At 41.5% G+C, this 24313-nt stretch overlaps 1 protein-coding gene across 5 annotated transcripts in view; it reads right to left on the bottom strand.

The window, feature by feature from the left end:
- Positions 1–3570: 3570 nt before the first annotated feature.
- Positions 3571–24313, bottom strand: part of TLK1 (tousled like kinase 1) — a 148022-nt gene continuing 127279 nt past the window's right edge. For all 5 annotated transcript variants that reach the window (XM_030580053.1, XM_030580054.1, XM_030580050.1 and 2 more), the window contains 5 exons: positions 21546–21715; positions 16417–16552; positions 9027–9138; positions 8585–8692; positions 3571–5312 (listed from right to left, as the gene is read on the bottom strand). In XM_030580053.1, coding sequence (XP_030435913.1) covers positions 5136–5312; positions 8585–8692; positions 9027–9138; positions 16417–16552; positions 21546–21715 — 703 coding nt within the window. In that variant the 3' untranslated portion in view covers positions 3571–5135. The remainder of the gene's footprint in view (positions 5313–8584; positions 8693–9026; positions 9139–16416; positions 16553–21545; positions 21716–24313) is intronic.

Raw genomic sequence — 24313 nt, 5'->3', positions numbered from 1 at the left:
TAAAATAAAATATTTAAGAAAAAACCTTAAATTCTGGAACAAGCTCAGCCAACATTAGTAAATAGGCCACACAAGGATCATAAATGGCAGGACTCCATGAGAACCCATATAACTCTACGCATTGACACTATGGTAAACACCCGTCACCTAAACTCTGTTACCATCTTTTTAACATCTGAAGATGATAAGAATCCTATGCTGTCTCAGACGACAGCTTGGTGTAGCTGCTTTCTTGCACACAAATGAGCCACATTCTAACCATGGTTATATCTGTGTAAATCTAGAGTAACTCTACTGAGGTTGCATGGATTTACAATGGAAAAACAGGGCAGAGTCTGGCTCGTATTTACTGCCACCTGGCAACAAACAGGACAGTTCAATACTGCTGAGGTGAGCTTTGTAGAGACACACCTATGTTATTGTTCTTGGCAATTAAGTTTATCCATTCCCCTCCAACCCCCTGCCCCCCGTTTTTGTTTTTCTAGATAGATAGTAAAGTCTGATCAATGCACATCATGGCTACTTAGCTTTATAGCATGTATCAAGAATATGTAATTTTAAACACACCTTGCCAACCACCTCTTAAGTCTTTAGGGGTTGCTAATTTTTATGTTTCATTTAACTAAAATATAGCATCCTCCAGGGAATTTTGCTGTTACATCAGTGATTCTGCACCTAGCATCATGCATGACTTGCATACCGAAAGCATTCAGAGCTTTGTAATTCTTGAAAGATCCACTAATTATGCAGCAGTTCACTAATAGCCATAGTGTGTGCAGTCAATAGGATCTGGGCAGGAGGCCAGCAATGTAACACAATTCCTGTCTTCTTGCTGGTATTGCTGAGGTTCTTGGGGCAAACTAAAACATTAACTAGTTTTCCTGAACACTGTGTCTAACAACTGACTGTACAATAAGATATGGTACATAATGTTCTGCACTGCGGCTTGAACAAATCTGATATTAGTATCCAAACAGACTATTCTGGCATCTCTGAGAAGCTTGAAAAGGGTGTTTTGTGGGACAAGCCAACCATTGTTAACTGTGGTTAATGTGACCTGTAACAGAACACTAACCACAGCTAACAATGTGCAGCTTTTCTGATTGACACTTCTAGGTGAAGGCAAAAATTCTGTATCTGACTACTTTTGAGATTTATTAGACTTGTTTTTCTTAGGTTCATTATGAAAGTATGTTGCCTACATTTATTTAATTTCTCTTTTTCTGCTAGTAAGTCAGAGGATGATCTAAAAATTTTAGTGACAGATCACTACAGAGGTAAAAAATTTAAAATGTATATTGACTAATTAGGAACATACACATGCAGAGTATCAGATGCATGTGACATTCTCTATCACAAGCTACACTTGAAGCTACAAGTGTCAGTACAAACAATTTCCCCCCAAACATACTCTACTGAACATTAGGCACTAGAGCAGGGGTTCTCGAACTAGGGGTCAGGACCCCTCAGGGGATCGTGAGGTTATTACATGCAGGGTTGTGAGCTGTCAGCCTCCACCCCAAGTCCTGCTTTACCTCCAGCATTTATAATGGTGTTAAATATATTAAAGTGTTTTTAATTTATTAAGGGGGGGGGGGTCGCACTCAGAGGCTTGCTATGTGAAAGGGATCACCAGCACAAAAGTTTGAGAACCACTGCACTAGAGGGTACTAACTTGAGATAAAACTAGTTTGTCTTATTGCAAATATAAAATGACTCCATGTACACAGTGAAAGAATATGTAAAAACGATATATTATGCCAATTCAGTATTCTCCCAGATTTATATAACACCTTAAGTCTTGAAGAATCCCAAAGCTTTCTCCAGTCCAGGGATCATTTTTACTATTATAAACTTTGGGAGGCGGGGGGGAAAGAGGTGTAAAAAGTCAAACAGATTTGCCTTCTAATGAGTTGAAAAGAAACTGAATGGGCATCGGTCATTGACAGGACACACTGACTTCTAGGTCATTAAACAGCAGTACAGTAATAGGAAAGCAAATCTTCATTCTCAACCTTCCATTAGGTACATCAAAGCTATAGTACAGTGCTGTTCCTGATAAACATCTTTATTTTTAAAAGTTTCTGCATTTTCCCATATCAAATAGTCTTTTCTTCCCCCATCTCCTGCAACATGAGACAGGACGTGGAAGCAGAGCTCCTTCTTGTGGCTTCCCATTTAGACTGGCCTTCAGAGCGAGGAAAGGTACATAAAAAGGTGTCACAGCGCTCAAACTCTCCTGTTACCCTGAGCCAGTTTTCAATCACCTTTATTTTTATTTAGCCATTTCTGGGATCAAAATGTCCCATTGAACTGCTCGGGGGAGCTGTAAGGCCTGATTCTGATCCGAAATGTGACACTGTGAATCAGAAGTAACATCAATTAAGCTAATGAGTTACACAGGTGTAAAAGTGATGAAAGAAAAATCACGGTATTAAAATAAATCACCAGGAGCCACTGATGCCCAGCTTCAAACTTTGCTTAAACAAAGTTGGTGTTTGATTGTGTGCTGTTTGGGGCTGCAGCACCTTTTCTATGGTACGTGGCTAGGAAGAGCCTATGTAGAAAAGCCACCTGGATGATAGTTAAAATACACTAACTCTGGATCTAGTGATGATATAGCCAGAAGAGAAAGCTGTGTGAAAAGAACAGAATATATTACAGAGCCAGGGCTCTGAGCTGCATAAATGTTTGGTATAAAAACTTCCAAAATATAGAAGAACAAACAATTGTGATATGTTCCACCACAGCATCTCACATTCTGAACTGACATCAGGAAAAACTCACCTTGTCCATATAGAATAAATCTAAATTCTGGTACTTCTGTAATTAACAAACAAATTCCTTCTTCCTGGAGGCAGATGATGTTCCAGAGCCTCAAGGCTCAGTATGTGTGAAAACTTAATTGTTAAGTAACAACATTCATGAAATTGTAAGCTCTTTCGGGCAAGAACAGGCTGTATCTTATTAAAGGGCCTTCCAGGCACTAGAATATAATAGGTGTAATACATAATTAACACAATCTGAATAACAACAATACAATTTACTCAATCCTGTATTTATTTTTGTTTTTGCTAAAGCAAAAATAGTCCTTGTGTTAATTGCAGACATCAGTACAGACATGGTGCAGGAAGGTAACACAATGGTTCACAGTACCTAGAACATTTCTAGCTATGCCCCCTACCACTTGAGCTCAGATAGCAAGAGAAATGGCTGTTTCTTTGCAGTGTGGATGTTACAATGGGAGAGGAGGTCTCCTTGTACACCTGAGGAGGAAAAGTCACTATTTGGACCTAAAATGTTATGTTTTCTTCTGCTGGAAAGAAAGAGTAGTTTGAAATCTTCACTTAAGATGACTTCTACGAGCCCCACTCACCACAGAAATGCCTCTGTAAGAAAGAACAGCAGCAATTTACTTCAATACCACTGTTGTCTGAAATATTTTGGGACCCTTCAAGTATTTAAAGATTTAAGTTCTACTGGCCTTTTTGTGAGCAAAATAATTGCTTTTAGCAGTGTCCGAGAGGTGTGGCCAAGCTGATTCCCCAGATGCAATAACTTTATACATACTTGAAATTTCAACTGTCATTGTTTATTACTGTTTTGGCTACATTCTCTACAATTTCAGCAGCATCTTAAAGAGACAGTTAATGTATCTTTATGTACAATGAAAACAAAATGGCTTGCAACATCAAAAACAAGAGCCACAGTTTAACTGTACAATATTAAATGAAGACCTGTGGTAATACAGCCTCCTTTTTCTGCAGCATGGACAAAATTACATTTAGGTTTTCAGCATCATGAATGGGACAATAAAAGGAATCATGTACGTAAGAGAGAGTTCTGAAAAATAAGTTTCTACCATACAAAGCAGTTAGAAAATGTTTCACATTTTAAAATCTCTGTACAAGCCACAAGAAACATTTCCTTGTTGATAGGAACTTCCAGAAATAGAAAATAACCATGAACAACTTCTACATTTAATATCAATGTGCTCCACAGGTTGAGAGCACAAGAAATGGACTTAAAGAACTGTACTGTATATGCCCAACACAGATTTCTTTTACATGCCTTGATTGTTAATGAATCATCTACTTTTAGTCTCTCTATAACGTACAGCTGACTTGCACTTCAAGGAGGTCATTTGATTCTTTTGCAAAAGTAAAAGCAACATAATTTAGCAGCAATTAAAAGCGACTTCAAGGAGACTTAAAAAAAATACAATATCCAATTAGAAAAAGCCATACTTTTGACATTTGTACAGGAATAAGTTGCTGAAATTTAATAACTGAAAATATGACCTCTGTACAACAATTTACAATAGCATTAGAAGGGAATTCATCATTATCCTGCATAGAACATCATACATAACCTGTCTGCATTTGGATATATGCTATCATTTAGTTTTTTCAAAGGCCTGTAAAGTGGCAGCATTGTCAAAACTTGTGACAAGTATTATAAATGTAAAGAATGTAGATGGGTTCAAAATTAGCTATTTGAGGGATAATATACCAGAAACTATGCACCACCCTTCAAATCTCAGTGAAATGAGAACACATGGGTTTTGAGGTACAGCCTTTAATAAGACCAAATAGCTAAACAAAAGATTATAACTTTTTCAGAAAAGCTTAATACAGAATACAGCTGTGACACTCACTTCTTACTTTGGTTTCAACCACTTGGGAAGTAGGGTGGTTGTTTTTTTTTGTCCAGACACTGAACCTTTCCTGTGTGTTCAAATTGTCCATTACTTTTCTTATTTAAATAATGAAAAACTACCCTTCATGTTAGCACTCTCCAGTATCAACCAAATATACTTTATAAGTATTAAAAAGATTATTTACAGTGTTCCCAAAAAAAAACCCCAAACCTTTTCTTTACTCTTAAACACAGCACATCGATTTGTGTGCAACAAGCAGTGTCATTCTTCAATGTTTAAAGGTTACAGTCAGAAGGGTATATTTATTCACAGTCCATGATCCATTCCCATCATACAAATGGACATTAAGCAGGAGGACTTCAGTCTGAAAACACAGTAATCAAAGTTGTCTTGTGTAAAAACACTCAAATGCTCACAAACTAGTCTGCATCTGGAAACTATAAATATATCATGCCAGTCTTCACTTGGAGAAATTTCAGTAAGAAATAATGCTTGAAGTAGGTGGCGTAGGGGATGCTGCCAGCCCAGTCATATGTAAGTTTCCTGAAGAATTTGATCTTCGCATGTGAGGGAGAAGATAAGGATCATTAGCCAGCTGGTGGACATCAAATCGATCTTCTTTGCGGTATGCTAAACAGCGTCTGATAAAGGCCTAGAAAAGCAGGGGGGGAAAAATTACTACTCTTCCAAATAAAATGAATGCTGCTTATGAGCCAATTCTTCCTCCAGTTGATTTAACAAGTTCTAAACAGTCTGAAGTTCTAGAAGAGTTGTTGTTTTCAAGCAGCTCAATTCAGAAGAACAATGTAATTTGTAACTAACTAGTGGGTCCCCAGAATTCTGCAACACTTATGTCAAAATGGTAGGAAGGTTACAGCAAATGCAGAGCAGACAGAATTCTATGGCAACTTCCAGTGAAGCCTCTGGCATTTCTATGACAATATTAGCTTGTAATGGCAATGTTTCACTACCTTTCCCACCACCTATATTGATTTAAAGTTTGGATTCTGTGCTCTGCTCTTCCCTTACTCTTGACTTTACACCAACCATTCCTCAATGGCACTTGTTAACATACTTGTTAATCTGCCAGCATATAACAACAAATCTAGTATCACTTTAAAAAAACACAAAACAATCTTATTTGAAAAACTTCATGAACAGACAAACTATGGAATCCACATTTTACATGAAAACAAGCATCTTCTAACACATTACTGGTTTGAAATAATTTCTGTTCCAGAAATAGGATACTGGCACCGGTGGGTGGGTGGGAAGGAATCATCTTGGTCCATTTCAGAAAGATTGAATTTGGGAGGCTCTGTGGTAGTGAAATTAAGTAGCTGTCAAACTGTGCTAGGATTATTGACTGTGCAATCAAATATATTTTCACAAGATCATATGGCATGAAAGAAGTTAGCATCTTCAGAATTTAGAAGATTTCTGTAACTTTCCTTTGTGGAAACTGTAGGAAATTCTACTGTGAATCAGATGAGAAGTTGATTAAACTATTCCATTCTAGTTGTCCTCTGTAAGTTAAGGTTTTATCACACTGGTTTGCCTAGATATGAGGGAATCTAGCAAAAAGCTACTCTTGATGGTGCTGGATGCCAGGCTGGAAAGGCGCTGTACCTCTAAGCAGCCTGTATCTACAAAAAGTTGTCTGGAAAATCCCCTCACAGCTAACTCCCAGCCCCCAACCTACTTACCTCACCTTATATAACCAGGCTTGACAAAATGTGATAAAAAAAATAATTTCCGTGGATAATATTTATTTTTAAACCCCTCCCCCACAATTTTTAATTGATTTAAAGTTTCACAGTTGGGGGAAACCATGAGGGAGGATCAGAAAATAATTTAATAACAGTGGACATTGAGATTCAAAAAGTTATTAAGCTTAACAACATTAACACAAATGATCCTCTAAGTCCCAAAATAAAGTCCATCACCACAACACAAAAGTTCATACTCAGCTCTGGTGTCTTCGGCCAATCTTGGAGCTATTCTTTTTTCTAAATCTGCTCTGCACTAAGCAACCACTACCTGCCCCTCCTAACTAGATCTCAGCCTTCTTCAACTCTCTCTCTCTGGCTCAATTCTTCTTGAAATGTCTACATAAACTTTCCTTGACCCCCTAACTGTAACTTGCTTAATATGAAATTCCTTTTAAGAATATCACCAACAGAAATGTATGCCGGCAAACCATAACAAAAAAGGCTCATTCCAAAAAGATTCACATCTTCTTGAAAAGAAGTCTCTACAGTTATTAAATTATGTCTACTTTGCCCTCTTAACCTTCAGAGGTGGAATCTTACTTATTTGAACAAGATTCCACATTGCTCCTACTTCTCCTATTTGGATCCCAAAAGATGTATTCCTTACATTGTTACATTAATTCAAGGGTAGGCAACCTATTGCACGCCGCTGAAGGTGGCACGCAAGCTGATTTTCAATGGCGCTCCCACTGCCCGAGTCCTGGCCATTGATCCAGGGGATTCTGCATTTTAATTTAAAATGAAGCTTCATAAACATTTTAAAATCCTTATTTACTTTACATAAAACAGTTTAGTTATATATTACAGACTTATAGAAAGAGACCTTCAAAAAATGTTAACATGTATTACTGGCACGTGAAATCTTAAATTAGAGTGAATAAATGAAGATTCGGCACACCACTTCTGAAAGGTTGCCAACCCCTGCATTAATTGTTTTGGAACACTGGAAGTAGCACCCAATTGTTTTCCTATAGCATTATTTTGAACCAGCATCAAGTCTTTGCTTGAGACAGGTCACTAGTATCCAGAGTAAGCATAAGAACAATTTTAAATCAATTAAACTTATTTTCTCCCCCAATTTCTAGAACCTAGTTTATGGTACAGCTGTCCACAGCTATAATCACCAAAGTCACTGGAATATCCTTTTATCCTCACTTCTCTGTAGAATCTTGATTAATATGCCCAGGCAGAAGGGGTTAGACCAGTAGTTCTCAAACTTTTGTACTAACCCAACCCCTTTCACATAGCAAGGAGTGCGACCTCCCCTTATAAATTAAAAACACTTTTTTATATATTTAACACCATTATAAATGCTGTAGACAAAGCGGGGTTTAGGGTGGAGGCTGACAGCTCATGATGCCCCCTGTAATAACCCCGTGACCCCAAGGGGTCCCGACCTCCAGTTTGAGAACCCCTGGGTTAGACATTTCTTCCAGTCCCAAAACAGTATGGTGTTTTTAAATGTACAGATCTCTGCTCTGCATGCCCTATGGCAGCCCAACTATTCTGATATTCTTGTCCCTCATGAAGTTGATCTGATCTTGAGAACATGTACTACTTAACCAGCCTAGAGTAATGTGACTGGTACATTATGAATTTCAAAGGGAGCAATGGTAGAAGGCATTTTCCCGGTGCATTCCAACAGTGAAGCTGGTTCTTCAGATTGAGAAAACTAGGTAACAAACATTCACTATTTTCAGAAGCAGCCTGTTACAAAACAGAATTTTTATAAAATGACTTAATTAGCTAATACAGTGAAGCAACCAGAGTCTTCTAGGGAATAAACACCAAAACCAGACAGCATCAGTGATGACAGTTTTTGAGAAGGCCTGGTTTGAAGCACCTTGGAGTCCTTCTGGAGGAAAGGCATAGGTAAATGTAAATGATGAAGTAAGTCTTTCCCAGATTACTTTTGGACATCTGATCTTGGATAAGTCCCAAAAGAGATATATTGTACAAAAAAATGAAATAATTTCAAACTATAAAGAGAGGCTGTAATCAAGTATACCTGTCCATTGTGTCTTTCCCACTTACATGATATTCTTAAATTAGTGGTAATTTTATAGCTTGCTTCTAAAGTAAATACTCTAAAACCAATCAATAAATTTAGTATTTGCTTCATACTACTTAATTAGGTTCTAAGAAAATTTACCTTGGCTTCATTGCTTACAACAGGTTTAACTGGGAACTGGACTTCTGTGGCTTTTAATATTGTGTTTTCTTGTAAGATATCTTGCTGCGATTGATTATGACCAAATGGCTGAAAAATAAATTCAGATAAATTTCCTCATGAAGCATCCAAATATCAATTTCAGTGACAACATATCTTCATTCTAATTTATGTTATTTTAAATTGTCTGTGTGCTCACAAAAATATCTAGTAACACTTAAGTAAAATGACATTTTCATGTCAGGCTAGACTATTTGTTCCTCTACCTCTTGTTTGAAAGAGGTATCAATGAACATAATATCAATGTTCAGAAACTGAAGTAACATAAGGTCTTTGTGACCACAATGTCAGTGTTTAGTGGAGATGTAAGTAGAGAACCTTGTCTTAAAGCTGTACATGGTTTTTACACACATTTTTGTCTCACCTTTCTTCCATAAAGACACTGGAAAAAGATTACTCCAACTGACCATACATCAACCTTGTTTGAAATCTTTGGTGGCTCTTTGCCAACTACAAAACACTCTGGAGGCAAGTACCTGTAAAACCAAAACCTTCTGTCACTACAAGTAAACCTACAATCTTTATATCATGTTCAAACACAAAATTATACATCTGACTGCACCTGATTCCTTAACACTGGTACAGTTATTTCAAGCCTGTGTTTTGTTTTTTTAAATCAAGAGTGACACTGTAATTTTCAATATTCCATAGTGTCAGATGCAAATAATAGAGCTAATCAACTATATAGTGAGATTTCAATTTTTAGAAAGTGAAGTTAATGTTAAATAAAATAGACCCTATTCTTTATTGCATATTCCTAGGAGTGGGCAAAATAACTATTGCCTGAGATTTAGAGAATGGGGCCCTACACTGGATATATACTCTTTTTGTTGCCTGTTCTCACAGGAGGTAAATAAATTAAATATGTATTTATTGAAACATCTATGTAAATCACAAGATTGTTTTCTATTTATTATAGAATCAGAAAACTTTAAAAATGACTATACAGTACTTTACATCTATCAACATTAAAGCTTATGTAACCCTTTCATTACTGTCCCTTCTTCACACTTGATAACCTCCTGCAATGTATTGTATATCAATGAAATGAAAATACACCATATAGTATATACAGTAGGTAGTGAAAAGTTTACAAGAGATACAATGAACATAGACATTCAGCTTCCGTACATGACAATTTACATAAATTCCTTATAAAATAACTCCCAGTTTAAATTATCTTATAGCATTTCCTTCTATGAATCAACCTTTTCGAGACATACTGAGAGATAGAAAACAGCTAGCTTCTAAAGAAAATCCCATCATTTTAGCAATGTGACGTGCTGAAACTTAGTAGTGGCATAAAGGTCATGGATCCTACTATTTTTTGACCTTGTATTAATTTATAATGTAATTATTGCACATGGCATTTCAGACTAGTCAGAGGCCAAGGACCAACATTTTATAATATAGATCCCCCTAAAGTAATACTGAGAGGGTTAAGTAGATACAACATCAGAAATAGTTCAAGGTGCCTAATGTCTCTAAAAATAAAGCCACTTATTTAAGCTCCTAAATATGGAATTAAGCAACCAACTTTAGGCTCCCAAGATTGAAAATTTTGTCAGCTGATTTTGTGTGTATTTATAGTATAAATGACTACAGGCATTATTATGCTAGTAACAGAACATTAATATATCACTAATTTTAAAAGATGAATCACACCAAATGATAAATTATACCAAAACATAGGGCCAAGCCAAAACTTTAATGAAACAAAACAATGTATACATAGAAATATTTACACAAGATATATAGAGTTGTGAACTAGAGAACATCTTTAGCCTGACACAGTGACTAGAAAGTGAAAAAAGTCAAAAGCAAGTTGTAGAGAGATTCACGAGTGAAACTAATTCTAAACACATCCATATTATTTAACATTTTCATTTGGCATAAATATTTCCAAATATAAATGTGTGTGTCTCTCTCCCACCTTCCTCCCCCTGCCAAATAGATATAGTGTTTCCTAACTACTGAGTTCTTGACTTTGCAACCTAAATTACGGGTTTTTAATGTGAGGGGTTTTGTGTATAATTTCCTAGAGGGGAGTTCTGTGTTTTGTTAGCTAAAGAAGAAGGTAAAAAAATTCTATTATGTAAAACTTAGTAAACGGAAAAAGCTACCGAACTGATACGGGCTCAAACTTAATTTTAAAACAGAAAAGTCAACACTGTACCTGACTTCTTTCCTTATTGCAGGTAAACTAATGAAAAGAGGTGAAGTGCTCAGAAGAGTTGGCAGATGATGAGCTAGCCAACACTACCCTCCTACTTACTCTTCAAATCCACTAGCAGGATTGAAGGGCTTCTATGGCAAAGAGCAGAAAAGCCAAAAGCCCTATCAGAACAGGGAGGGACTGGGGAGAAAAAATCCCAGCCGGGAAGGTTCTATAGGCAATGAAAATACTCAGTGCTTTTCCTGTTCTGTAGGCAGTTTTATCATTACAGTAAAAGTGCCCAACTGCACGAGAGAGAAGAGGTGGTTTATACCCCGCCTTCATTTCCACCCAACAGACACACTGGTGGGATGTCTCTGGGTCTCCTACTGACCTACTGAAGTTAGGATGCAGGAGGGAGGGAGAGAGTGTAAATTTGTTCTTTGGGATATCTCAGGCTGGCTGTTGCCTGCCCTACAGCTGCTAAAATCCTCAGTCTTCAAGAGCAAGGGCATTTCCTACTACCTCCCCCCATGGCTGCCATGAGCAAATCCTAGGGCTTGTCTTGGTTATAACATTTTATATTAGTTAGTTAAAGCATGTTCCAACACATTTCAGACCATGACTTTACAGTCAGTGTATACAAGGGAAAGTTGTATTTCACATTGTGTCAGCTCATCTGGATTCTGTTCAACCACGTCACAGTGACAATGCTGAATCTAACTTATCCTTGTCTACAATGACTACAAAACTGTGGCCAGTATACTGTTAACTAACTCGTTAAGGTTATATTCTAACACGATTAGATTTCATAGCAAAGACAATTCCCTAAAGTGCTCCCTCTTTTCATCAATAAGTGTGGGGCTTATTCCTGAAACCAAGTAGTATTAATTAAGGGGTATTCAATTTCTAGGATTAAAGGTGGCACAATTGACAAGAAGGGCTTTAAACTAGGAGATAAGGGGACAAGACTGGGAGAGACTCGTGAAATCTCTACATCTCACTTCAATACAAAGGAACAGGAAAATCAGATAAATGAAGATATAGTAAATGGTAGTGGAACATCAAAGCAAGGAAACCGGGTGAGGTCTGTGGGAAACAATTGAAATGCTTGTACACAAATGCCAGGAGTCTGGACAATAAAATGGAGCAATTGGTGCAGAAGTGAAACCAGATATTATAGGGATTACAGAAACATTCATGACCGGAATACAGGTATTGAAGGGTACATGCTGTGTGTGAGAGAGAGAGAGAGAGAGAGAGAGAGAGAGGGGTAAGGATTGTATGTCAACAAAGTAGTACACTAATGAAATACAAAGTGATTGTATGGACAAAACAGAATCTGTTTGGGTCAAACTTACTTTATGGAAGGACCGCAACAAGACCCTCTTTTTACAGTAGTACCAGAGGTCTGCTATAGACCCGCATGGTCAGACTCGCATATGTGCACAAAGATTTCCAATATTATTAGAGACAAATACTTCTAGGAATGGTAAAGATTGGAGAATAAATGCTACTAAGACTGGTAAGACCCACATAATCGTGGTTGTGATAGATGACAGTTTTCTTCCTCAAATCATCACTGAACCACCTAGAGTTGATGTAATTTTAGACTTCCTTTTGGTAAGCAGTGAAGACATCAAGGAAGAGCTAGTCATAAAAAATAACCTTGGATCGAGTGTTCGTGGGCTGATTCAATTTCAATTAAATTAAAAGAATCAAAACCTGGTTGTCAACTATGATTTTTTATTGTAAAAGGGCAGACTTTGGTCAATTAAAAGAATTACATAAAGACGTGAACTGTACTGAAGAGCAGAAAAAACAAATGTGAAGGTGGGCTGGAATTTCTTCAAATCAACTATACAAAACTATCTGAAATTTGCATTATAAGAAAAGGGAAAAGAACTTGTAGGAAAAGGCTACAGACCCAGCTGGATGAATAACCACCTAAAAAGTTTGTTAGGAGTAAGCCGAGAACCTATAGGGAATAAGAAAAAGGGTTGATTAGCCAAAAATCAATCAATCTATATTGTGGAGGTTAGAAAAAGTAGAAGTAAATCAAGAATTCCCAAAAGTCAAGCTGAATTAGCTCTTGCTGTGGACATTTAAATAAGTAAGTTTTTTAGTTATATGAGTAGAGAGAAACTATGGAAGGATGAAGTTGGGCCATTATGCAGTGTGGATGGGAAGAAGATTAAAGATCATCTAGATACAGCTCAAAAACAAAATAAATAATTTGCTTCAGTTTTCAGTAAGGATGACAATACAGAATATGTACATGTGATGGAAACGAGTGTCAAGAAATGGAAATTACTACATCTCAGGTAGAAGAAAACTTAAAGATCTTATTATGCTCAGATCAGGAGGACCAGATAATTTTCATCCCAGAACACTGAAACAACTGACACATGACACTGCTAGCCCAGTAGCAAGTATATTTAATAAATCTACCTATTCAGGGGTAATACCATATAACTGGAAAATAGCTAATGTATCTATATTTAAGAAAGCGAAAACAAGTGATCTGGGCATTTACAGACCTGTTAGCCTGACTTCAGTAATATGCAAGGTTTTAGATCAAGTTGTGAAGGAAAGAGTAACTACATTCATAGAGGTAAATGATAAATGGGATGTAATGCAATAAGGGTTAACAGAAGTAGAATATGAAAGACTGATCTGATTTCCTTCTTTGAGAAAATAACTGATTTTTTAGATAAGGGATGTGCAGTAAACCTAATATACTTGGGCTTCAGTAAAACATGTGACAACAGTACCAAATGGGAAATTATTTCTTAAATTAGGGAAGATAGGGACAACAAGTGTTGTAAGGTGGATAAGTAAGTAGCTGAAGGGGAAAAGGCAGTGGGTTATGCTAAAAGGTGAATTACTGGACTAGAGGGAGAGTACTCGTGGAGTTCCTCAAAGGTTAGTCTTGGGGCCAATCAACATTTTTATGAATGACCTTGGCAGAAAAAGTGTAAGTGTGCTGATAACATCTACTGATAATACAATTACAGAGGAAGACTGGATTATTATACAGGAATATCAGGATGATCCTGAAGACTGAAGTGACAGATATGGGATAAAATTCAATGGTACAAAATGCAAAGTCATTCACTCAGGGTCCAATAATAAGAATTTCTGCTTCAGTTGGGGGCTCATCAGTTGGAAGTGACAGAGGAGGAGAGAGACCTGGATGTGTGGGTCTACCACAGGATGATTATGAGCCACCAGTGTGATGTAGCTGTGAAAAAGGCAAATGTGATACTAGGAAGTATCAGGTGAGGCATTTTCAGTAGAGATAAAGTAGTATTAATGACATTGTGCAAGGCACTGGTAAGACTTAATTTGGAATACTGGTACGATTCTGGTCACGCGTTCAAGAAAGATTACTTTAAACTAAAGCAGGTGCAGAGAAGAGCCAGTAGGAAGATAAGGGGAATGGAGGACGCATCTTATGAGAGGAGACTGGGAAAACATGGCTTGTTTAGATTAGTAAAATGAAGGCTGAGGGGAGATATGATTGTTCTCTATAAATACATTAGGGGATATGATTGCGCTCAGGGAGGCGAAGAGCTATTTAAGCTGAAAGACAATGTTGGCACAAGAACAAGCATATATAAACTGCCCATGAACAAATTCAGGCTGGAAATCAGAAGAACGTTTCTAACTGCCAGAGGGATGAGGTTCTGTAACAGCCTCCCAAAAGTTGTGGGGGCAAGCAACTTAATTATTTTAAAGAGAGAGCAGAACAAATTTATGAGAGCTACTGTATGATGAGGTTGCTTGTGGTGTTAGGGGAAGGGCTCAATTTCTCTGGAGTTCACTTTTGGTTTATGTCTGATGCATCTGAAGCTTATGCTTCAGGGTTTCACCTGGCAACCAGAAGAAGTCAGGAAGGAATTATTCTCCTCCCCTCATATGTTCTGGGTGGCTGTTTTTATCTCCTTTCTTTAAAGCGTCAAGGAGGACCCACAGCTGGAGACGAGATATTGGAATGGAATTCTATTATTAACAGCGCGATTAATCACCATTAATTTTTTTAATTGCTTGACAGTCCTAGTTTTTTTTGCCTTCCTCTACAGAGTCTGGGTGCGGGTCACTTGCTATGATTATTTAGTTGTATTTCATTTAATCATTTCCCTGCCACCACAGGGGCCTTGAGCCCTCCTATTTGCTGTCTGTGACACTGAATAGGCGAGTATCCTGTGGGTTGTAATACTTCGGTCTAATTTTGGTTGTTGGGTTTAACGTGCAGGAGCTGGATGGTGTTGGTGGCCTGTAATATGCAGAAGGTCAGGCTAGATGATCTGATGGTCCCTTCTGGCCTTAAACTTTCTAAGTAGCAGGAGAAGCAGGCACACCCTCCACTTCCCACATATATTTTTCAAATAAATAGTCATATGAAGACAAACTGGCCATGCCCTTCACAGTATTTGGACTTCTGCACAAAGTGAGAGGTCAGAGGGTGTTCAGTCTTACTTTTCCATAAGATTTTTACACTTGCGCTCATTTGGGAAATGTATTTAGGCATGCATTTTTTAAAATGCTTTGTTTAGGACATGTGCTGCACTGTCACTACACAAAGTTTCAGGTACGCATGTGAGAAATGCCTAATTCTCGAAGGTCCTCCTAAGGGTCTAACCTAGTGCACAAATTTTAATTAACATACACAACACTGGAAAACACTCCATAGCAGTTTTATACTGACACAGTATATATTTATCCTGTATGTACATATGTAATAAAAATTGCCATATATATATTTTTTTTTTTTCCCCTACACATATAGTCTGGATGGTCAGTTTTCCAGTCAACTGAACCTTTAAGACTAAAGGAATTATTTTAATGTGTGTGTATACATGGTCTGAAGAAGATGATGATCCGGGGATTAAAGTTCTTGGAATTGATAACATTTCTCCCAGGAGAATTTCCCAGTGCTAAGCATCTATGCAAACCCATCACCCCTGGGAGGGCTGTCATGATCTTCCAAAAGCCAAAGGGTTTAATATATATTTTCTTCTTGGAAAACATGTTTATAACATTCTGAACTAAAATGGTGATTCTTTCAGAAGGTCCAAATATAAATCCTGGCTGCTGCTTTCCTGGAAAATTACGAGTGAAGTATAAACTGACTTCCACAGAAGTAAAAATAGAAACATAGGAACTGCCACACTAGAAGTAATCAAAGGTCTTCCTAGTCCAATTTCATTTTTCCAATACCCAACACTTTGGGGGAAAAAAAAATCCAATAATAAAACCCTCATACTGCACCTAACTGTGCAACACTATGCTCTGGGCAAGGGTGATTCTCTCTTACTTCAGCTGATCCCCAGATTTGAAAACTGATTATCTAATATAACTACAGAAGTTATTTGTGCTCCTATAAACATCTGATTATGTTATGCATCCTACAAAATTCAATAATATTATGTTATTTCAACACTAAGATCCACAGGCTAAATGTTGCACATAAATCCTTTTCCTTCCCCCATTTTGCGTTTGATGCTTTTAATCTAGATATCTGTGTAAAACTGATTTTACATTTATTGTTCAAATTTCAATAGTTTAAATAACATCTGTCCAAACTTAAAATTACCAATAAGTTCCTGCCCCTTGTGAAGTTAAGTCCATTCCATCCACACCATAGCTGTCATCATCCATTATTTTAGAGAGACCAAAATCAGTGATTTTTATTTCTCCACATGCTGTTCCATCTACTAGAAGGATGTTACCTAACAACAACAAAAAATTATGAATATGCAATCTTATCACAAGAATACTAAATAAATGCTTCTTACTAGGTTCAATCTGCAGCAGTGCCTGATACAGCTGAAGCAGCTGACCATCACCTTTCTACCCTCCTCCTCAAAACATTTTGACCCCTGCATGGCTCTAAGTGGCTCCCAACTGCAATGCCCCCCACAAGTGATTGACTGGGTAGCTGGGAAACACGAGATCACAGCAACCCTGGCCATGGTGCTTTTTCCCACTTATTGTCCTGAAAACATGTTCTACCAGCACCACCGAAGTCAGAGGAAGCTGGTTAAACTGGCTTTAGGGCCAGCCTCTATATGCCCCCCAAGAAAAGTGCAAAGGGGCTGCAGATGGGCCAACGATCTCTCCCCGTTTTTAAACTGCATAATGAATTTCTCATAGTATTTTTGTTTTCCTTCAGCAATATATTTTATTCATCATTTAAACAACTTTTTTTTAACCAATCTTGATTTAATATTTTTGAAAGAGAACATAAATGTCTTAATAAAAATATATTCAGAATTGTTCTAGATGAGAACAATCACCCCTGGAACTGTGCAAAAGAGCATGCATATTGTACAACTCTATCCTCTCTGAAAGAAAACAATGTTAACAGTTTCTTACTTATTAAGTGGCAGCTTGATGTTGTACAGCACACTACAAAAACATTATCTTTGCCTTAAGGGGTTAACAATTTAAGATTCACAAAGAGAGTACTAACAAACTAGATGGTCAAATGAACTCCTAAGGTAGAAGATGGCGTAAATCTTCAGTCTGTTTAAAATGGTCACACTCACTTTATTTACTCTACGTTGAGTCATTACTGGAAGACTTAATGGATGCAGTAAGATTTAAGGAGAGATTAGAATAAAGATGATGGTCATTAGACATGCAAGAAAAATTGGACTGTTCCAGGTATAAAGGGACAGCATGGAAGAGGACATGAAGATGACAGTGGAAGGAGGATACAAAGGGAGCAGCTAGGAAAGAGGCCTGATTATAGAAAAGGAGGACAACACTTGTATGCATGAGTACAATTACACAGAGACTTCAGTGTGAAAACAAAAGCCTCAACTAGAGGTAGGTGATGATAGCCAGTGAAAGAATTTGAGTAGATAAGGAAAATGCACAATAAATGGAAATGATTTTCAAAGCAACATTTTGGAAAGATCAGAGGGGAATGAAACAACAAATTATTTTCTTTGTATTTCTGAAGGTGTCCGTCATATTCTCTGGATCTGTGATGGGGTGTCTGCCCAACACAGGCATAAAAGGGGTTAATCATGGAAGAAGCAATGGAAGTAAGTCCTCCCAGCAGCCCAGAGAGGCTGTTTGAAGTACAGCCAATTAGGGAGGAGATGCAGGGAGCAATCCAGGCCCCAAAGGCTCAGATAAAAGGGAGCTGCAGGGCAGAGTAGGGTCAGTTGCTTCAGGGAGCCCAGCTGAGGTAAGGGTGAAGAAGGTGCTAGGGCCATGGGGAAGTGGCCCAGGGAAATATAGCAGCACTGATGGAGGTTAGAGAGGAGCAGCAGAAGGCTTCTATTTACTGAGTCCCTGGACTAGGGGCTGCAGTAGTGGGTGGGCCTGGGTCCTCCCCCGCAACTCGTCACTGGGGAAGTGGCTCAACTGTTGGACAGAGATCCCCTCCTGGAAGCAGGAAACAAATGATGATCTAGCCAGAGGGCTGAGTTGAGAAGAAGATGCTGGAGTTCTGAGAGCTGAGAGAAGAGCCACAAGTGGGAGCAGAGACTAAGTGCCAGTGTGAAGACCGCAGCTGTGGGCGTTTGCCTCGAGCTAATCCTCAGCATGACCAGGAGGAGACACCAGTCTAGTGATGAGGGCTGCACTTCGTCCCAGGGATTTACCCCATAAATTAAAATCACAAAATAATGCAAAATGACTAATGAGTTGAGGCAAGTGATAGCCAAAGAATAGACAAAGATTTCAGTAATAAAGATAAGAGAAATATGGATTTTGGAGATGTTTAAGAAGAAATGACAACCAGAAGTTAATCTGAGATTTTCCAACATGGATTACAAATAAAACACGAGAACACAAAAAGGACAGGTACCTGTTCAGTAACTGGCATTCTTCGAAATGTGTTGCTCATGTCTATTCTACAGTAGGTGTGTGTGCTCGCCACGTGCACCGGTGCTGGAAGTTTCTCTCTCAGCAGTACCCATAGGGGGAGCACTGCTGCGACCCCTAGAGTGGCGCCACCAAGGCACGCTATAAGGGGAGCTGCACGCTCCCCCGACCCTCAGTTCCTTCTTGCTGGAGCAACTCCAAGATTGGGGAAGGAGGGCAGGATGTGGAATAGACATGAGCAACACATCTCAAGGAACACCAGTTACGGAACAGGTAACTGTCCTTTCTTCTTCGAGTGATTGCTCATGTTTATTCCACAGTAGGTGATTCAAGCTATGTCTGATGGAAGTGGGTAGGAGTTCACAGATTCCCTGGCTGAAGCACAGCTCTACCCAAACCAGCGTCATCCCTGGCGTGGGAGACAATTGTAAAGTGCAAGGTGAACATGTGTACCGAGGACCAGGTAGCGGCTCTGGATGTCCTGGATAGGGACGTGGGCTACAAAGGCAGCCGACGAGGCCTGAGCCCTTGTCGAGTTAGCCCTCAAGACAGGTGGTGCGGGAACCCCTGCTAAGTCGTAGCATGTCCAGATGCACGATGTGATCCACCGAGACAGTCTCTGGGTGGAGATCGGTTGACCCTTCATGTGCTCTGCTAAGACAACAAGGAGTTGCAAAGACCTGCGGAACGGCTTAGTCCACTTCAGATAAAAGGCTACCTTCCAGAAAAGGTGAGGCCACAAGCATGTAGCCAGGGGTTCGAATGGGGGCCCCATGAGGCAGGATGGCACCAAGTTCAGATCCCATAAGGGAAGGACCGTACCAATGCTGCCAGGACCAAGCTACGGCGATTAGGAGGACACGTGCTTTGTCCGTTTTTACTTTCTCCAGGACCTTGGCAATGGGGGAAAATGGGGGAAAAGCGTAAAGAAGTTGGCCTGACCATGACAGGAGGAAGGCGTCGGAGACCGATGTATATCAGTAGCCACAATGCCCTGCACATGGACACAGTTGAGGCCATGGACCAAGCAGTTGTGTCAGAGCCGCATCAGCCGCCACCTGCAGGGCAGCTTTTGCAGCAGCAGAGCTCTCCTCCACCAGTGCCTTAAAATCCTTCCTTTCACGCTCTGGAAGAGAGGGTTTGAATTTCAGCAGTGATCCCCACAAGTTAAACTCATAATGACCGAGGAGGGCCTGGTGGTTGGCCACCCTCAGCTGGAAGCTGGTGGATGAATAAAGCTTCCTGTCAAACGAGTCCAGCCTTTTGGAGTCTTTATTTTTGGGTGTGGGACCTGGCTGGCCCTGTCTCTCCCTGTGGTTCACTGACTCTACCACTAGGGAGTTGGGGGCCAGGTGGGTATAGAGATATTCCTGCCCCTTCATGGGCATGAAGTATTTGCATTCTGCCCATTTTCATATCAGAGCAAGAGAGGCCGGTGTTTGCCAGAGGGCATTAGAGATGTTGGCCACCCCTTCATGGAGCAGGAGGGCCACTCTGCCCGGTGCCGAGGATGAGAGTACATTGAACAGCGAGTCCAAGGGTCCCTCCATATGCTCAGCTTGGAGGTGGAGACTGGATGCTACTCGCTTTAACAGCCCCTGATGGGCTCTGAAGTCCTTGTGTGGTACGGAGGGGGGTGGGGCTGCAATCTTGTCCTCCAGTGCCGGGTAGGGGGCCAGTACTGGGCTTTGCATGCCAGCCGGTGCTGCGGGATCCGCCCCTTGGTTGGACTCCTCTTATGGTGCTGAGGAGCTGTGACCAGCCAATCTATCCCTCGGAGGTCTGGATAGCGCAGCTGACGGAGACATCGATGCTCCCGCTATTGACCGAGGGCCTTGCTGGACATGCACAGGGGGCCAAAGGGCCCACTGGCATCACTGGCCCTGCCACAGGGGCCCCTTGCCATTGGCCCTGGTGCGGCGCCAGTTGCACCAGCTGGTTGGGGTGGCCCAGCTGGGTCATAGGGCGCTGCGTGCAGGATGAAGTCGGGTTGTCAACGACCTGTCGGAGCCGGGCGAACGCTAGGTGTGGTGATGCCGAGCACGACATCTGCCATGGTATCTGGACTCCAAGGCGGCACCGTTCCTCGATGCCGAGGTGCTACTAGTCGAGATGATTCGATGCCTGGATCCATGACAACGTGGAGCTGGTGATCCCCGCCAGGAGTTGCGAGCTCGGTGCCTCAACGCGCGAGAATCGGAGCATGACCGGTGATGGCGGCCATGTCAGGAGCGGTTCCTATAGCTCCTCCTAGAGTGAGAGCGTCTGTAGCATCAATGCCTGTCCCGCTGATACCCTGCACTTGGCGTGGAGCGGTGACTGGAGCCAGCACCGACTCCACGAGAAGGGCCCGAAGTCTAATGTGTCTCTCTTTTTCCGTCCTGAATTTGAAAGACCTGCAGATTTTACAGCGATCGCTGATTTGGGGTTCGCCCAGGCAGTTGACACAGTCGGTGTGCAGGTCACTTCTGGGCAACGAATGCCTACAAGGATCGCACGATTTAAACCCTGGGGCCAAGGGTATTCCCTGGCCCAAACTCTAACTAGCTCAACTAGAACTTTTAACGGACTAACTGAAACAGATACTACTGAAGACGATGAGATTTGGGACAAGCTGCAGCAAAGCTGGAGCAAGTAGTTCCGATGCACCATCACTGGCGGCAAGATGGAACTGAGGGTGGGCGGAGTGTGCGGCTCCCCTTATAGCACGCTGTGGTGGTACCACTCCAGGGGTCACAGCAGTGCTCCCCCAATGGGTACTGCAGAGGAAAAGACTTCCAGCATTAGTGCATGTGGGGAGCACACACACCTACTGCGGAATACACATGAGCAAGCACTCGAAGAAGAATTATTGCACTTTCAGCTGTAATTTTTTTCATTTACCTGGCTTAAGATCATAGTGTATAATAGGGGGCTTGATCTCATTGAGATACCGTAGTGCATTTACTATTTGCATTACAATGGACCTAGCTTCTTTCTCTGACATCAGTTTATGTTGCTTGAGATAGAAATCCAAATCATTGCCTTCACAGTACTCCAACACTGTACAAAACCTAGAGTAAAAATTCAGAAATACAGTGTCAGATAAGGCAGAGTACAAATTGCCATCTAACGGCACAAATATATGAAAAAAACTAAAGATTGATAATGACAAGTTAACAATTTCACATATAAGAATAAAATCTTTTTAAATTAAGGGAATCTGGCATAACTAGTTAATTAAAAACCCAACATCGAAGCATTTGCATTCAACGGAAAAGAGACTACACAAATATTAGTGAGACCATGTAAAAAAAGACAGTTACCTTTTCTGTAACTGGTGTTCTTCGAGATGTGTTGCTCATATCTATTCCACAGTAGGTGTGCGTGCTCGCCACGTGCACTGGTGCCAGAAGTTTTTCCCCTAGCAGTACCCATAGGGGAGTGCCCCAGTGACCCCTGGAGTGATGCCTCCATGGCACGGTATAAGGGGTGCTGAGCGCTTCCCCCACCCTCAGTTCCTTCTTACCAGACAACTCCGACAGAGGGGAAGGAGGGCAGGATGCGGAATACACATGAGCAATACATCTCAGAGAACACCAGTTATGGAAAAGGTAACTGTCTTTTCTTCTTTGAGTGATTGCTCATATGTATTCCATAGTAGATGATTCCAAGCTATATCTCTTGGAGGTGGGCAGGAGTTCACAAATTCTCATGACAGAGCACAGCCCTGCCGAACCCGGCGTCCTCCCTGGTTTGGGAGACAATCGCATAATGCGAGGTGAAAGTGTGAACTGAAGACCACGTAGCAGCCCTACAAATGTCCTGGATGGGGACATGGACCAAAAAGACAACCGACGAGGCCTGCACCCAAGTCGAGTGCGCCTTTACAATTGGTGGCGGAGGGATTCCTGCCAAGCTGTAACAGGTATGGATGCATGAGGTGATCCAGTTGGAGAGCCACTGAGTGCAAATTGGCCGACCTTTCATGCATTCGGCCGAGGCGATGAACAGTTGCGAAGACTTTCTGAATGGCTTAGTCCACTCCAAGTAGAAAGCCAGAGCCTGTCTCACATCCAGTGTGTGGAGGCAGCACTCCTCACTGGACACATGGGACCTGGATCAGAGGACCGGCAGAAAAATGTCCTGACCTGTGTGATAGGCAGAGACCACCTTCGGGAGGAATGAAGGGTGTGGGTGGAACTGGACCTCATGTGTATGGGGGGCTCGGCAGCCAGGGCCCCGAGTTCCGAAACCCGTCTAGTTGACATGATTGCAACCAGGCCACCTTCCACGAGAGGTGTGACCAGGAGCAGGTAGCTAGCAGCTCAAACGGGAGCCCGATGAGACAGGCCAACACCAGGTTTAGTCCTACTGTGGGACAGAGGGCCTAACACACAGGAAGAGACAATCTAACCCCTTAAGGAATCAGCCAGTCATAGCATGAAAGAATATCGTGTGGCCTTGCCAATATGGCTGCCAGGTGCACCTTGACTGACGAGGGCAACAGGCCCTGGGCTCTAAGGTGAAAGAGGTAGACCAGAATAAGCTGGATCGGGGCAGCCACCAGCGAAATGCCCTGCTCGTCTGCCCATCTGGAGAACCAAGACCACTCTGAAAGTAGACTCGGCACGTGGAGGGTTGCCTGCTTTCTAGGAGGACAAGCTGAACCCCTTCCAAGCACGTCCTTTTCTCCCTACCTAACCATTGAGCAGCTATGCCGTGAGGTGGCACGCCGGTAGGTTGGGGTGGAGGAGGCGGCCCTGGTCCTGGGAGAGCAGGTCCAGGCAGAACGGCAACGGTGAGGCAATTGCCAGGCCTGTGAGGGTCCCGTAACAATGCTGCCTGGGCCATGCCAGGGCAATCAGAAGTACCCGAGCCTTGTCCAACTTTATCTTTTCCAGGACCTTGCCGATCAGTGGGAACAGGGGAAAAGCATAGAGGAACTGGCTTGACCAGGACAGGAGGAAGCTATTGGAGATAGCCCTCCATCCTAGCCCCCTCAGAGCAGAACCGGGGACAGCGACAATTCTGCCAAGTCATGAACAGCTCCACCTGAGGAATTCCCCACACTTGGAAAAGTCTGTGCACATCTTTGGGTGGAGAGACCACTTGTGCAGAAAGATGTCCCTGCTCAAGTGATCTGCCCGTACGTTCTGGGCACCCAGAGTCCCAGAGCCTGAGGGCTTCGCAGCAGAGGGCAGAGGATTGGGCCCTGCCTTGCCTGTCAATACAGAACATCGAGGCCGTGTTGTCCATGAGAACCCTGACCACCCAGCCCTCCAGGTGCGAGCGGAAGGCCATGCATGCCAGCCATACTTCCCTGAGCTCCTTGACATTTATGTGGAGAGTCAGATCCTGCGCTGACCACAGACCTTGGGTCTGAATGTCCCCCATATGGGCCCCCCGTCCCAAGTCCGATGCTAGTTCCAGCAAAGGGGCCCAGCCCCTGAACGGGGGCCCAGTCCCTGAACGGGGCCCATTGGAGCATGTTTCTCAGGGAGGACCACCACCATAGGGAGATGATCACTGGCTCAGGTTTTGTCTTCCCTGGCCTGGAAGAACTCTGAGGCCAACCAGAGCCAGAGAGGCCTCATCCTGAGTCTGGTGTGACAGACCACATATGTGCATGCTGACATGTGACCCAAGAACTGGAGGCACACTCTGGCTGT

The sequence above is a fragment of the Gopherus evgoodei genome, chromosome 11 (genome assembly GCF_007399415.2).
Source record: "Gopherus evgoodei ecotype Sinaloan lineage chromosome 11, rGopEvg1_v1.p, whole genome shotgun sequence".
NCBI classification, from domain to species: Eukaryota; Metazoa; Chordata; order Testudines; family Testudinidae; genus Gopherus; species Gopherus evgoodei.
The sequence above is the reverse complement of the archived record's forward strand: the minus strand, read 5'-3'. Positions and strand labels throughout refer to the sequence as shown.